This window comes from Colias philodice, chromosome 14, assembly GCF_061535455.1.
Source record: "Colias philodice isolate Cphi_HAF_F1 chromosome 14, ilColPhil1 Martin Lab GWU primary, whole genome shotgun sequence".
NCBI classification, from domain to species: Eukaryota; Metazoa; Arthropoda; class Insecta; order Lepidoptera; family Pieridae; genus Colias; species Colias philodice.
In genome coordinates, this window is record NC_143099.1 from 7,297,943 (window position 1) to 7,315,414 (window position 17,472).

Here is a 17,472-nt window from a genome sequence, read left to right on the forward strand (position 1 = left end):
ACTTTGTCAGGATTCGAGATTATATTGAGATTGTTACTCCTCATTCTAGGAATAAGAATGCGTTTGGGACATTCAAAATAAAAAGAAATCTAGTAATTAAATCTGAGTGGTAAACTTTAACCAATTTAATCTCAAAGACCACTGAGCAAACAAAGTTTGTTTCACAAACGGTACTTCTTTTCGTAATATAAACACAATAAAAGATTATTGCGGGTTCGTGTTTTCGATTCAACAGTAAACAGATTTACATTAGAAAATGCGTTAAGAAAGGTGCCAATAGAATAGCGATTAGTGACAATAGAGAGGCCGCGCAATAGCACTCTTTATGGTGGTCTTGTAAAGCAATACAATTAGGCAATGGGCATGCATTAACACCTCAGCGTGACGACCAACCCACGTACACCGATGTACCTGCATTACACTTTGCTGAGCCTACGTAGTTTGCTATCGAAATTGCATGCAGAGATATAGGCAAGCTTTTACAAATTCAAATTGGTAAAATGATGTTGTAAAGTTATTTTTCACTATTGACTTATTTTAATGTAAATTAAATTCATGTTTACATGCAAGACAACACATTTAATAATTAAAAGATTATTTATCTTAAATAATGTTTTTACCCACATTCTTATCGCTACACAGTCCAAAGCAAAACAATGCCAGTCAGTAACTTAACGAACTAATGCAATATAGACGAAAAATATTTACAAAAGTACAAATAAAACTTACCGTCATCTTTTTCCAGAAACACATCAACAGCGTCCATGAATCTGAAAGGAACGGCAAATTAATACACGTGAATGTGGTTTTTTATACGTTTACATTGTTTCTTCGCACAATGTCACACTTAAACTTGAAGGAATGCAAAAATACATACATCTAGAGAATCGTAAAACACGAAGCCTCTATTATTAGTCGGGTATGATCAACAAAAGAAGTTTGCTGTTTAATTTTATGGCATTCCGACACATAATTCCAACATACATACTAATATAGAGTTGAACGCCAATAAAACTAAGTTACGGTGTAAAACGATACGTAACAAAGTTATTTCGGATCGTGAGGTTTAATTAAATTTTACAAGAATGTTAGACAGCAGTCGCACAATGAAATATTATCATATATCGATCGCAGCGTGTCGCCATGTTTTAATCGATTTTTTTACACCTAAAACCGCATGATCTGTGGGCGACCCCTAAATTACAAGGCATTTCTGCCGGTTGCATTTCAGATTCTTTGATGAAATATGTTTGTTTTCAACATTATAAATGTCTTTTAACATTTTAGAAAGGGGGCGCCGATGACGCGAACTTTTATAGAATATTCTGGAAGGGTGGTTTAACGAAACCCGTTTGAATGTTAACAATTTGAAAGCCTTGCATAAACACCGTGCTGATTGCGAATTGTCATGTAAAATTTATGTATATTCGCGTAAATGATGTAAAGTTATCACACCTAGTCATTTAGCTGATTCAGATTGCAAATTGTTCAAACAACGCTTAAATACACAATGATGAAGCTTTTAGCGGGTTATAAACTGAATAAATCCGCTCGCAAACAAAAAACTTTAATTAGAAACGATTTTTATGAAGAAGGAAAATATAATACAAAATTCTGTGAATACCTGACTGAGAATGGCCATAAGTGGTCAAACAAAACATCATCAACAAACAATTCCAAAGAATATATTCTTTACTCCAATAAGATTTACAAAATGAAACTATCCGCGACGTGTGGCGCCAAAGAGTAAACATTTTAATTATGCATAAAGTCACGTTTCAATTAATTCACAGAATATTTTACAAGGATTCGGATAAATCACCTTCGTAAATATTGACGTATTTGTTTTTTTGTTTAAAGCAATATTTCATCTAATAAATAAAATACTGCGAAAATAAGCTTGAGTACTTGTTACATTAAGAACATTTTATGAGTTGTCTGATTAAATATTCAATTGAATTTATTTCTATAATTTGTCTTGTATTATTTGTACTTGTAATAGAAACTAATATAACGTCGGCGGAGTACCCAGCAACAGACCCGAGTCGCCTCAAGCTTTTATTATTTTCGAAATTTCATTACAATAAATGTATTTAAATAATCCTTATTATACAACTTTTATAATTACAAGGGTTCGACATGGGCTCAATTCTAATTAAGTTCCATAGTACACATTAATTCCATCGGTGCCGTTAATCGATCTATTCGATTTTACGACCCAAGGAATTACATTTTGTCACGAAATTTAACATTAAAAATCAGGAGTCGGGAACGACATGCTCCAAGTTTTTAACGAGTTAGCCTTCGATGTTATATAGTAGAAAAACTTATGAAATATGGAATTCACAGGAATGATTTAGTTCCACTTGCTAGATCGACTCGAAGATTGGACGAATTTAATATTAAACTTTCTAAGCGCTTCCTGGTCAACACGGACGTCATTATTTAAAAAACTGTCAGAATTGTGTATTTTATTGCTCGGTTGGGCAGATCGGAGCAACGTGAATTACATGCTTTCTTATTTAATATCAGTTGCGTCTTACGTGTGTAAGATAATTTATATCTAGCGGCGTTATCTGTGCCGAAGATCGCTCCCGAGTTATAATCCGGATATTTTTCATGCGGCACCGCCGCGCCGGTGTGTGGCGTTCTCGGTCAATTTATGTGCTAGCCATCGCTGCAATTATTGTCACTGTTATTGGTTTAAGAGACGAAGCTGCCGCGGCTCCGCGAAACGTGTATCCTTGCGCAAAGAATTATTGATGCCTCCGTTTGATGCTTATCAGTACTCGTAACTAATCCGTAACCTATAACTTCTCATCGATTCTCGTACAGGTGTAACACATACCATTTTTAACACGCGATTTAAGTTACAATACATTTTATGAACGGAGCTCAGTAAAATTCCATACGAAACGAGTACGATAGTTAATAAAACACTTATTGTAATAAAATTGAAAATTAACATGGCCATTATTAAACTATGATGACGTGATTAAACGTAAATGACTATAATAAACAATGTTACAACTGTTGTAAAGCGAGCAAAATGTTGCGATGATGATTGAACTTTATTGATGATCGTTGAATTTTACTTATTAATTAAAAGTTTATTAAGAGCGCATGTATTTTCGAATTTGTACGAAATGGAACAAGCAAATAGGACCCAAAACCTGAGAAATTGGACAACAAGGCATCCATCATAGTACAAACAACGTGTCGGTACAATACACGCTAAGAAAGTGGTCGAAAGCGAGATAATGGGCGACACTTCGATACAACGTCAGATAAGGATTCAGGTGGTTCCCATGCGATCCAGCACACACTATGGGTCGCATCGAAATTGTCTCATGAGTCAAAGGTTAAAACGTGGAAATTGTTCGGAGAGAAATCCTGCTGATACTTAAAACAATCCTAACCAAAACAGTCCACAATCGAATAAGTCATTAAAATTGTGAAAGCATAAAACATGTAAAATGAAGATATTATCGCATGCGAAGGATCATGAGCCCATCAAAAGTGTTTTTACGATTCGACATAAACGCATTGGCGTTTTAATGTTCTGTATAGATGGTATGTAATTTACGCTCTCGGAGCGATGTTTATGGCGTGCGAAGTATAGGGCGGCCAGTGGCTAACTACCGATGGATATTAGTCCGTTTATCCTTTGATGTGCTTATTAGAATCGACGCGGTTAGATAAATCATCTATCAGTATTATTGAAAATTATAAGTTAGTCATTGTTTGATGAAGCTTTACTTCCGTCTACTTTATTCTTAAATAGTGCGATAGGTACAGTTCCGTTTCTTTAAATTTCAAGTCCATTTAATCCATCCATCCATAAGCTCTCATTAAGAAAACCAGAAACTATATTTTCATTGAGTTTGATAACAAATTCTTAACGAACCAATCGAAAGCCATTAACCAGAGCTATATTGCAAATGAAGTGTGCGAGTTATGGCCGTCATTGGTAGGCGCCTCTGTGAGCCTTCAGGGTGCAAACTGTCATAGCGGCTGTGATTTACATGGGATGAAGGCATATCTATACAGCTTGAGTTAACCGTCACATTCATTTGTATAGGCTTCAAGGAAAAGTATGTTTTAATGAAATTATTTGTATGTGGTTTTTTATTTTATTTAAAAGTGTTTATTATTAGCTAGAAAATATTTTCTTTCACATATTTTATTTCTCAGTCTTAATAACACAAATATGCACACCAATAATTCATTCAATTTAATCATTTCAGTAAATATTAAACAAATCATGCATACGTATTTAAGACAAGATAAAAAGTAAAACAACTAAAACCCAACTACGACAAAAAACGACGCTGAAAAAGTATAAAACAAAAGTTAAATTGATGAACTAATAAAGAAGCTATGAACGAAAAGATGTGAATTATATGCAATCAGCCCATGAATACAGGTAAAGTCACAAGCAAATGCTAGTAATATATATATATTCAAAATGTGCAAGTAAAAAGCTTTCAAATGATACCAAACACGGCATATTTATCTTAACTTTATTTTTTTACTCTGTATGTTTTGTCCGCTAGAGGGCGCCACATTAGATTTTGTGAAACCCCATATAGCCTATAACCAGCAGACAATTAAGACGCTTCTAATGATATGTCATTTGTCGAATTCTGATAAGTAGTTTAGAAGTTACGAGGGAACAGATGAACATACATACATACATACATACATACATACATACATACATACATACATACATACATAGCCTGTCAAAATCATAACCCTCCTTTTGCTTTGCCGTAGTCGGGTAAAAACTAAATCTGTACCTCAACAATTCTAACCAGATAGACCAACAAAAACTAGTAACTATGACATTTCCTACGGATACGCAGAATTCCGAATGGGGCATAAGATTGTTGGAAGAGCGAAAACAAAAGGAATTTGCATACATACCGCTCATATATAACAATAAACAACATGATAACAACATAATATATAGTAAGCAGTTCTCGTATTATACAAAAGCCAGATCAAAACTCGTTCCATTTTCCGTATACTTTTGCTATTCGCTACGCTACTCGTCACTCAAATACATCTAAGGAAACTCCGCGAAATCACTATTCAAGATGATGAACTTACCGAACAACATTTTTATCCTAAATTCATATGACGTAAAGAAAACACGATGTAACGCAAACAACAGGAAAATAAAGTTCTGCGATAAAGCGCGGTCGCTTGCACTGTAATCCAGTAAAAGAATTTTGTAACTTGAGTTTCGGTTAATTTTATATGTCCACAGGGCACTAGAGGGAATACTTATTAGATTTTACCAAAACTTATAAAACCTGTAGAACTTCCATTGATTATGCATACGGAAATCATAGTTATTGTCGTGCGTAGTCTTCGTTTGTACATGTGATTTTATATCTTCCAGTACAAAAAGATTTACATATATGTGTAGCTGACATATACCCACATTAATTTTGACTATGACAATTCGTTATGTATTTTTTGCAAATCTGATACAAACTTATAGTAGCCATTATTTCAACGTAATTTATTACGCGCACTTATAGCTGATGTCCTCTAAACAAATCCCGATATGCAGTGAATCATAAAGTCCTCAACAATTGCGATCAAACAGATTTCTAAGAACTGCTCATTTCCGAGTCACCGTTGTCTTGGTACAGCCATAATAGGAAACATAAAATATGCCGCTTCAAATGAAATAATATTACTTTATTTATAATACTGGTCGTAATAAAACCACAAACTATTTCTGAATTCCAATTATGCAGCGGTTTGCATCATATGCTTGACCTATTAAATGTCGTGATGTAATACACTTCGTTAATTTTCCGAATAACTGCATTATGAGGTATCTTGCAATATTTTGTTAATAAAATATTCATATAAATCACATATAGGAACTTTCAATAGGTCAATAATATAAAAGGTAATTCAATTCCAGAATGGATGGAAAATGGAAAATATATTTTAATTTCCAATAACATTTAATTCCAGTAAAAAAGAGTTTAATTTCAGGATAAAAATTTAAAGATAAAAAAGTTCCTATCATATGTTGCTACGTAGACGACTTAAGTTTCTCATGTACTCCTTTTTACCATCTCTTCCAAATAGATGTGATTGTTGACAAAAAAAGTGCCGCATAAACAGCTGAGAGATAAATAAAACACTATTATACAATATCGCAAACCATTACCGCAACCATGAGTCTCATCAGTTTATAATCGTAGGACGTGCTAATTAATTGCTGGCATCAATCGAAAATGGCGCCAATGACACATAAGTCATGGTGTTTTGATATTTACCCCGGCATTGTTTGACTCAGTGGCATGAATAAGTGTGAACTGTTCTTCTAATTAATAAATTTATGATGGGTAATCGACACCTCTTATTTGATTTAAACCTGTTTGCAAAGTTAAAAGCACATTATAAACTTTTGCATTATTGTCTCTAAATGTTATTTGAAGATCGTGTTAACGATTCATTGTGTAAAATAGGGTTCTTAGGAATTTTGTGCAATAAATTACTACGATAGGAAATGTAGAGTAAATATTGAAAGGTTTCAACACGTCAAAATACACGATTGAACCAACCCATCGAAAAAAATCTTAGTAAACTTACCATTAACATTTTAATATCTGTAACCGAAAACAATTTATGCCAGACAATTACATGAAACATCTATTTAAATCGACCCAAATCCATTGAAGTTCAGATTGCATAAGTAAATTTAATTAACTTCGAACGGTTATACTCATTTCACGAGTACACAACCGGACATGTAAAACGTACAATAAAGGGAGCTTAGAGCATAATAATACTTATTTGTCCAATGTCTCAATTACACAGACTTGTGTGGCCTCCGATGATTATACAGCACTATAGCAGCAATGTAATAGAAACTATAATATTGTCGATATTTAGATCGGTTATTACTCCGAATGAAACGCTATAACCACTGGTAATGGGCACGTTAGAAATAACATTATGACAGACATTATAGAAAGCCGACAATTTGTTTCTTCTGTCGTTACGGCGTTATTCAATGGAACTGACGAGAGTCGTCATTGTGGAAATTGTTTCATGGCTTGTTTATATTAATTGTCCTGTTTGTGTAAGACTGTGTTAATATTATTTGTAAGATTATTATAATATACTGCAAAATTGTCTCTACATTTTCATATTTTAGATATGTTTGTTACAAATTAATTAGGTATTAATTTCGAAAATATGAAGCAGCACTTTCAGATGCAAGAAATATTACATCTAAATACTGAGCCGACGTCATTTAAAACTATATTCTACATAGTACAAAAATATATATCGTGGAGTATCTATAACGTATATTATACAGGATTAATAATCTATAATCCGTTTTGCAATTATAATAAAAGTTTGTAAATGTTACACTTTCACTCCAACGCACTATCCCGAAAATTAATGTAGTATTTAGTTTTAATAGCTACAGAACTGTATTGTATTTCAAAAATAACGACATACTAATATTTTATTCACTACTATGTTGAATATTTTACATGATTCGTAACATTCGCATAACGTTTAACAGTCAGCTTTGTGACTTTCAGTAAAGTCTAAAGCTTACAAGTTTTTCCATAACAATAACCCTTAATAGCTAGAAAGTCGTAGTGAAAATTAAGTTTCCACAAACTTAAACATTTATTTGTCGAAGATTTTTCAAAAACATTTCCTGGTATGAATGTTTGTTTAATTTGTTTAATCAATTTGATAGTCTAATAGGAGACAGATGTTTATGTTTTATGATTAATGATAGCCAATGCCACTGTTTTTTTTTTATTATATTAATCTGCTTTATATTAATTACAATTTTTAACCTTCCCGGTCTACGCGAGATCAATAAATAATCTTAAAAGAGTTTTGGCGCTAAAAGATAAGCAATCAAGTATTATCAGATATTTTCAAGCAAATAATTTAAAATGTTTAAATGTATGGCGTCATTAACAGTTTCTAGTAGCAATTAGGGCGTTCGGTTCAAAGTCAAACAAAACAATATAATGGTTTTCCCGACAAGAACCTGAGCGAACCAGCTAAAAATACAAAATGACCTAACACGATGTCAAATTGTCTCGCACCCAAACTCTCGATCGAGCGCTAATAGATTCACAAACATAAAAAATCGATGAAACAAGCTTAAATACGGATTTAGCGTGTGCACATGGAATAAAATCCAATATTTAAACACTGAACGGATCGATTTTAAGTGTTACAAAAGTTTTTATACCTACAATTCCATAACACGACAGTATTGAAAGCGCATAAAAATACGACGTAATAAGTATTCATTAGTGACATGTAAATAACAGGGCGCGGAGTCACGGCGTAATCCTTCGTATCTGGGACCATAAAAATCTATTAATCTGACAATCCTTACTTCAACGGTGGTCACAATTTATTGTCGGGGTGATCGTGTGTACACGGGCAGGTTTGTAATGACGACACGCTTGTGGACAGTCGACATGGAAAACAAGTAAAAATATGGTCGTGATAAATGAACGAGCGAGGGAGGCACGCGAGCATCATTACGCGCGCGGCCGATCGGCTGCACAGTGCACTGCCAGAGGTCACGAGGGTCCCGTGATGCCTTTATCCGTGTTTCGACGATCTAGTTCAATCATCGCATAACGAGCTACTCAATATAGATCAACTATCATGAGACTACAATGATCCAGGGCTGAAGATATCATTGCTAATTGTCCCAGAGGAACAGAAGTAGGATCCGAATGCATAGCAGTAGATACACAGTTATTTGTTTCGATTGGAAATTAATTAACACTATTCTACGAGCAAATAATAACCCCTGAAGAATTTCCGAGTCATCCCACTTGATCATCTAAAACGTTAACTTTAATATTTTGTACAATATTAATGTACGCTGTAAATAAAAAAATCAAAACTGTCACCAAACACTCGATATATAGTAGCTATACGGGGGGCGCATTTGTCTATCCTTAACTGACAAACAGATGCAAGGTTCTCGGGCGCGATAACAGGAATAAACTATCTGAGAAATGCCGATGGTTATTTATGGCGAGTCAGCCGACGACGTAGCGCAGCCTCTAACAAAAGACTAGACAAATGACCGAGATAATCTTATGTTAAGGCTTTTAGTTACGGAATTGATATCTCTTTTGTGTGCCCTATCGCCGTATCCGTACATTACAAAATTGATATTATTAATGTGTCGATACACAGCAAAATCGTCACATCGTATGAAATATCGTTCTCGTTGTGGCGACGACATCTGTAAAGATGACACACTTGAGCGGTGACAATTACCATTCAAATTCCGAATGGCATGCTCGCATGGTGGCGCGTGGGCGGTGGATGTCTTATAAACACAACGCTAGTTTAGACCGGCTTCAATTGAATCCGAGGAGGTACGGGTCGGTGCCGCGGCGCTAGCACCGCGCCGGCCTCGGGCGCGCCGTCGCCCACGCACCCCCGAAGATTTATAACATTACCCATATTCGACCTACGAATGGCGCCAATTCGACGCTTCAAATTAAAACTCGCCGCGAATGCAAAAAGATGTCGAGTTACTGCTTTGATGGATAGCTGCGCGGTTTCTGATTTACGCGGCACTTTATCGTAATGTCGCGTCTTCCCTGAGGCGCATGTCGTATCGACATCGATATCAATCGAGTTCGCTTCGTCCGAGGAATAACATTTTCTATCGCCTTATTTACGTATGCAAATTTAGCACCGAAGCGTCACATACATTAAAAGTACATCAAAAAAGGTACAATGGAAAAATGAATATGAGAAAGTGGTTAATACTTCAAGCTGTCAGAATGTACGTACTCGGTCACTTTGTGCTCGGGCGGTATAACGCGACCCTCCATTAAAATTTTCTTGTGCAGAACACCCGCCGACTGCAATTCCTGCAACAAAACGAGCAATCTTGATTTCTAGGTAAATTTAAGTGTACAATACTCGTGGAATGCGTATGAGTTATGAATTATTATTTATACGCCCCATATAAAAGGAATGTCTTAATGACTACAGAAAGAACAATTACGATATATACTTTTTAGTTAATTTGACAGTTGGTCTATTAAACTAAGTTGACAGCTGCAATCGACACAGGGATCGACGTGTCAGGCGTAGCGCAATCTGACACATTGTCAGCGTAGCATGAACTTGAGCACGCGCACACGTCTTAAGACTTAATCTTGATTATTACTATACCATAATATAATTTGATTGCAAGTTCATCAAAACAGATGTTGACTAACGTTTAATTTAATAAGAAAATGTAAAATAATGTCAAAACTTCATCTGTAGTATAAAAATGTAATAAAAAGCGGCTATAAAAATATAATAAGCACAATATTTTATAGTTGCATAATTACAGGCCTATTCTGGAACGATGATAATATTGTAAGAAATATGATAAAACCCGGATTGAGTTTCAAATAAATACATGTCAATCGGACAAGCCCGAACAAAGCATCGTAGTGGAAAATGTGTCTTCGATCGTAAAACCAAACATAATTTTATAGCTTCCACGTATTCTAGTACCCGACGCGCGTCTTATAGGCATCCTTACAACTAACAGTCGTAATTCCGACCTGAGAATTTTGTCTTACACGTGCTAGGAGTTTCTGTTAATACTTTTCATTATCACTAACAAGTCCATAGGAATGCGTATTATAGAATTTGAATGGCGGTACGTGAATGTGTGTAATTATTCACCGCCGTTTACAAACAATTGCGCTCGCCGGGCCCGAGCTAATAGAAAATAAATCAAATATTAAAACGTATGACTCTCTAAGAATTGACAAAAGACAATAAACAATACACAAAAACTGTACATATTTATCGTCCGATCTTGCTACCAGACAATATGTACTTGAACATTTGCATATTTTCACAACATTCGGTTGCTAGTTGCTATGTATAGAGGGAAATTTACCTGCGGGTCGTAATACCGTTGCGTGTTTGTTAAATCTATTACAGCACCTAATTTTGGTATTTTCTCTAAAAGCGTCTTGATATCCCATCTGAAAAATATTCACTTGATAAACAGTCATATACAGGGTCTCCCAGGACAGTGTCAAGCGGTGGCTTAGAGGTAGATTAGCCCTTGGCCTACCCGAATCACAAAAAATATCATAACTTTCAAACTACGAATATACGCATAGTATAGATATGATTCTGATATCCTAAAGCGTGCTCTACCTCTGGGCCACCGCTTGACCGTCTTTTCTGGGACATCCTGTATATCAATAGCAGTGGTAATTATGGATTCACTGAACATTAATACTTACATTTCATTGTTTTTCGATTGCCATCTCTGTAACAAATAAAAAAAATAAGTTAATAATAAAATAAAAATTTAATCAATCATAAGTTGTTAATCAACAAGATAAATATGTACTGCCAAATATTATATCAAGTTATAGGTACATAAATTATAGATAGTATTGGCAAATGAGGAAAGCGCCCTAATAATATCTCATTATTGACCTCTGTTAGCTATTACAAAACGTAACCGAAACTCAAACATTGAACGTAATAGTAATTACTGGTCAGAGATTCTGGTGCATTAGCACATGTCCCCATGGCTACAGACAATGACGCTTTGAAGAATGCCGCACGTAGGCGACAGTCTCCTGATAAGAGCACTGATCAATCATCGACTAGCCCTACCTCACCGGTGTCGATGACCCCAGACTAGCCCACCTGATGAGACCAATTCGAGTTTTGGACGGGATATCTAATTTTTTACGTTAAACTCAATTAATAAACTCCCCGTAACGTTTTACGCGATACCAACTCGAAAATCAATCGAAATATTCCGAGAAATGCAGTTTTTATTTGAACACGCGCGTTATTATTTAAAAACTATAATCTCCCTAAAACGCATCACATAAATAACGAAACCCATTTCGTTCGCACCGCAGGCAAAATATTTCTGGTTGAAATTTTCAATTTGCCCGAAATGCTCCAAAAATGAAATGTCAGCCACCTTAATAATAGGTGGTTAGAGAAGAAATAATTTATCGTCCGTGTTGACACGATGGCGAAGATTGTGGCAAAAATATTGTGATACTTCACTCACTATAGACAGGAATGAACAGGGAGGCGTATACAATAAGTAATTTTCAATTAACGATCCCTGGTGGTCTTTATAAACTGAAAAGTAATGATATTAAATACATATCCACTTCGCTTGGTTCAACAGACTACGGCTCACTTTTAATAATGTAATCTTTCTTTAATTAACAATTATGACGATTAATAAAATTGTGACACGTGAAAGCTATATTATATGTTAAAGTATGACGAGTATTCTTTATTGTCGTCAATAATTCATGTTTTTAATTATTTTAAGCATTACTTAATTTTATCATAATGTCGTGATATGATGCTAATATGCATTATATTGACCGTATACACTACTGACGTACAGCACGTATTAATTCGAATAAAGAAATATGTGCCACAAAAATAATGAGCAATCAACAAAACCAAAAGAATAAAACCATAAATCGTAATCTATCATAATCGAAATGTAATAACGTATCGATAATAAATAGCAAAGCAATAAAACTGAACCAATACGAAATAATAAATCGACTCCATTACCATTAATGAACATTGTAATTCAACAAATCAGAACAGAATAATATCAGTTCGTTATTATAAGTACTTATCTGGTACTTACAATTATTACTACAATCAATATCAAACAAACAAGTATTTAACTTGAATTAAAGCAAGCTTTATAACCTTTAACCTACAATTTAAGAGATTAACCGCTGCGTCAGGGGTTTAAAAACCCACACCTATATTTTACTCTTCATCGAGTGAGCTTTTACAAATTATGTGCTTCGTAAAGGTATTGTTAATTATATTATTATTTATATTTTATTCTAGAACAAAACATATCAGATTCATCTATAACATTGATTATTGCCATGATGTATCGTCAATAATACGGTCCTTTAAAAGAGAGCACCTTAATTGCGCTACTTTGCTCTACCTACTTATTTTGTGTAACATTATATTTTCTATAATAAACATAATATTATTTTCTATAGAATTATTATATTTTATTATATTATATTATTAATTTGTATGTACTTATGTATGTGTATGTGTAGGTATATTGTTTTTTGAATTTGTTTTTTAATTATTAATCTAATATAGCTTTACCACCACCCTCTGTCATGATTTTATGTTTTTTTATCTTGTGTTTGGTTGCCTGGAAGAGATGGCTACTAAAGCCATAAGGCCGCCATTTGTGCATGTCTCTCTTCTGTATATGTATGTCTTTTTCCTGTTTGTAATGGTGTACAATAAAGCGTTTTCATTCATTCATTCATTCATTCATTCATTCATTCATTATATTTTATGCTTCTGTATCTTATCTTACTTAACTGAATATCATTATTTTTTTCAGAAATGAGAGAAACGTGCGAAAATTTTCATAAAATCATTTTTAACGGTTAGATAAGCTTGCGCTTAACAATTACTTGGGCTTTACGTTAGTTTTTTACACCCTTAAAATACTTTCGTCTAATTTACTTGAACTAATTAAATATTCATTTAGCATGACCGTTCTAAATGAGGCCTGACAACACATTTATATGCTCTTAAATATAAATTTTACGATTATCTGCCGATATAATGCGACAAGACATTATTTAAACACGTCAGTATGGGCAATAAAGGTAAGTTTATCATTTTTACGACATCGCCAATTATACAATTGCAAACACGAGTGAGGGAGGAGTCCCACCTGTGGAGATGTTAACGGTGATATATTGATTATTATAGCTTGTTGAAATTTTGATTTAAAATTTTCTTATTTACTTTTTAAAAATACGTAATATCACAGCTAGTTACAGTGCTATGAAAATAAACACTACTTGTAACAGAATACGGATTGTGGCATTCAATTGTAGCAACTCAATACAAACGATATAACTTAATTCGTGGGGTATCGGTAAACATTGTACAAAATTGATACATTTAGGTGAGTCAATGTTAGACTGTTGTATTGAATTTCAATGAAAGTGTGTTCTGGAGACATTCAGATTGAGAGGTAGGAATTTATGATCAAAACATTCACTAGTTTGATACATTTTATTCTCCGTCTTAAGTGGTTATTGATCAAATCGTGCTATTCATTGAAAATGTTGAATATATATAAAATAACGACAGAAGTATTGAACTAAACTTCGAGTTACCTCAACTTAACAGTTAACGACTTAAATGGACAGATAGATCGTATCTTCTGTGAATAAATTGAAATATTATGCAAACGCAATTGCCACACTAAGTGAAAATTAATAGAAACAAACATTTCGTAAAAAATCAATAAACGAGAAGCATTTTGTTGTCTTTCCCTAAAAGATTCAAGGCGAGCGACAAACACCTAGAGCGGCGCCACTGTCTGCCGATGATTTATGTTCAGCTAGCGAAATGCAACATCATTGTTCACAACGGCAACTTTTATAACTTTATACCGTTCGCTATAGTTTGAAACGGATTTTATTAAATTACTCTCTAATAGTATGACTAGACAGATAGATAATACTAGCCATATTGACTCCAGACTGTATGGTAAGTCTTTAATCTGTTCATACCAGTTACGGCTACATCATTAAGCAAATAAATTTCCCAAAAGATATAATTTTCCGGCTCAATTCTTGCCAAAGAAAGCTTTGTGATACGCACGCTGCAAGAAGTTAGCATACAGTATGATAACTGACCCCTTTTTGCAATTGTATCACCACAACATGCATCTGTGATCTAATTTATATCACTCTCTATTTTTAATTCTCTACTTCGCTTTGTACATTCTCCACAATCAACCGATCCGTTATGTCGTTTATTCCAATGGTAATGATGGCATAATTGACAGAGGGCAACTATTGTTCCTATTGTTTTCTATTGATATTAGCCTTTTGTCGCCTTGTAATGGACGAACTCTTGTCATTGTTTCGTTGATCGTTACCCATTCGTTTACTCTCGACACCGATGCAACTGGCACGGTAGATTAAGAAAAGGTGGAGCGATGTCTCCAAAGAATTTAACCTTTAGTTAACAACCTCGTGAATGTGTAGCAGATGATCGTACAAGCTGATGATAATTTAAATTGATTTTGGGTGGTAATTTATGTTAGTACAATATGAGAGTGACATACATGAAGCAATGTGAATACAAACAAAAGTATATTGAGATTGAATAATATTTCTATTGACGTCTAGACGCACATATTTACACTACCTATACTACTTTAATTTTATTCAATTATTATTTACCATCACCGTTATTCACCCTAGCTGCCCAATTTAGACAGAACTAACCATTAGATTCTAACCAATTCTTTACCAGTGCCCAAAATGATCCCAATTTAGAAAATCATTGTAAGCAAGACATAAAACGTAACACATTGTTATTGTGTAACGACTTAATAGTTGGTGTCAAAAATAATTGATATGTGGCCAGCTTTCATGTATGCGGGCTTTGACACTTAAGCTTAGAGCGGGGGCACACGATGCGTTGCGGCGGCGGTGCGGCGCCGGAGCGGTGTCGCTGCGTCGTCTTACATAGAAATATCTGTGGCATGTCACACGATGCGTTCCGGCGCCGCACCGGACTTGTAACCACCAAGACGAGGCGGGGAGGGGTGAATGCGGTGCGACGTCGGAGCGGCACCGCTCAGTTGTTTTGCGTCACAAGGAAGGACACGCTGTGCAACGCTGCTACGACGCCGCTGCGACATAAAAACGTTACGGCGCCGCACCGCTCGTGTGCCCACTGACACGGTGAAATCTTAGCGGTGCGGCGCCGCAACGCATCGTGTGCCCGCGCCCTTACGAATCATATTTTACTGATCCAGGATCAATTACTGTTATACGGGCGCCAAGCCGCAAGAAATTAATATTCTTTATTTCATCTTTAACTTTGTATGAAATTCCTCGTGTTGAATTAAGATTTGCAGTTTTTGAAGTAGGTAATAGGTAGGTATGAAGTAGGTTCTAATAAGTACATAATAACATTTAAAGGTGTCTATGATTGGTCAAGTTTTCAAATAATAAAATTATATTTATTTTACTTATCAGCTAACCTATAATGTAACCAGAATATTACTTTCAGGTGTTAAAACGCTCATAAGTCATAAGAAACACCTCGATAAACATAAGCTCTCCATCGAACTCGCCACATAAACAAGCAAAAGGAATGACCCGTTAAATCGGATTCCTTATTCGATTCACCCGATTAATCGAACAAACCCCGGTGGATCGAATATCGGAGGCATTTATCGCGCCTAATTGCGACCACCGCCGAATTTCGGATCCGAAACGAGTTGGGTGGTGTAATGATGATACCCCTTTTAAACGGGCCAAAGCCCGCACCTAAACAACAACAGCGACTTACAAGACGAATGATGATTAAAAAAATTAAGTAAGTGAAATACAAAATAACCATTAACGATAAAGTAAAAATGCCACCGAGACTGTGTGTGTTTACTCGTATTTCACATCGTAAACCTGACTAAACTTCGCAAAAAATACTTCAGAATCAAGTCGTAAAAATAATTCAAGATAATTCGATACTTCTGGTCCCTTAACATGACATTACTTGGCGTGTGTTACGAAATTTTAATTTAATTGTCTTATTTAAACATTCGTAACGTGCGTGCTTAAATCTCAGTAAGAAAGCATTTATGACAATTAAGCTTATTTGGACACTTCAACATGAAGGGATAAGACGTAATTTATTTCAACTTTCAATGTTTGATTCATCATTTGGACATTTACATATAATATAATTCAACAATTACAATACTTTCTTGTTTTATATCTTTCGAGTAGCCCACGACGAGAACGGAGTGAAACAATGTCAAACTTAAATCAGACAACAAAAAATTCAGCGAGGAGCCTGATTATATTTATGATAAACGATGAATACGGAGTATTTTCACTGACGTATTCGCATTTCGCAGTTAATAACGACCAAACATCGCACTTGACAACTTGAAGACGTACGCGAAACTTAAAAACACCCACATTTCAGCAACATTCTCTCCATCATATTAAAATAAAATCAACGTCAGACGTGACGGCAAAAGAATAATAACACGTTTTTAACTTTCGCCAGAATTTAAGGAGATATAATTATTGCAACACATAGGTATAATTCTTCGGGATGAGATTTTTAAAAAGACTTTAAGCAGATGAAGTCATTAATGCAGGGCTGATTTGCATAATTTCTATAAAGCATAATTCTGCAGTTCTGCAGTCAAAACAAGACGGTCAAGAAAGCTGATTACACGGTGCTCCCACGATCTCATGGCCTGGCTCGCGAGGTACGAAACTTGGCGCGTACGTGTCAAAAGATGTAATTATGAAGAAATCCAATCAACCGCGCCGCGAACCGGCGCAAGCGTCGACGTTGATTGAGCGATAAATT

The 17,472-nt window shown here is 35.0% G+C and overlaps 1 protein-coding gene across 4 annotated transcripts in view; it reads right to left on the bottom strand.

Moving 5' to 3' along the window:
- Positions 1-17,472, bottom strand: part of LOC149482926 (RNA/RNP complex-1-interacting phosphatase) — a 101,430-nt gene that overhangs the window by 48,846 nt on the left and 35,112 nt on the right. For all 4 annotated transcript variants that reach the window (XR_016316553.1, XR_016316554.1, XM_089703074.1 and 1 more), the window contains exons 3-6: positions 11,313-11,338; positions 10,958-11,045; positions 9,844-9,923; positions 730-770 (exon numbers count right to left, since the gene is read on the bottom strand). Coding sequence is in view for 2 of the 4 variants with exons in the window: in XM_089703074.1 (XP_089559200.1) it covers positions 730-770; positions 9,844-9,923; positions 10,958-11,045; positions 11,313-11,338 (235 nt within the window). In the remaining 2 variants the exon portion in view is untranslated. The remainder of the gene's footprint in view (positions 1-729; positions 771-9,843; positions 9,924-10,957; positions 11,046-11,312; positions 11,339-17,472) is intronic.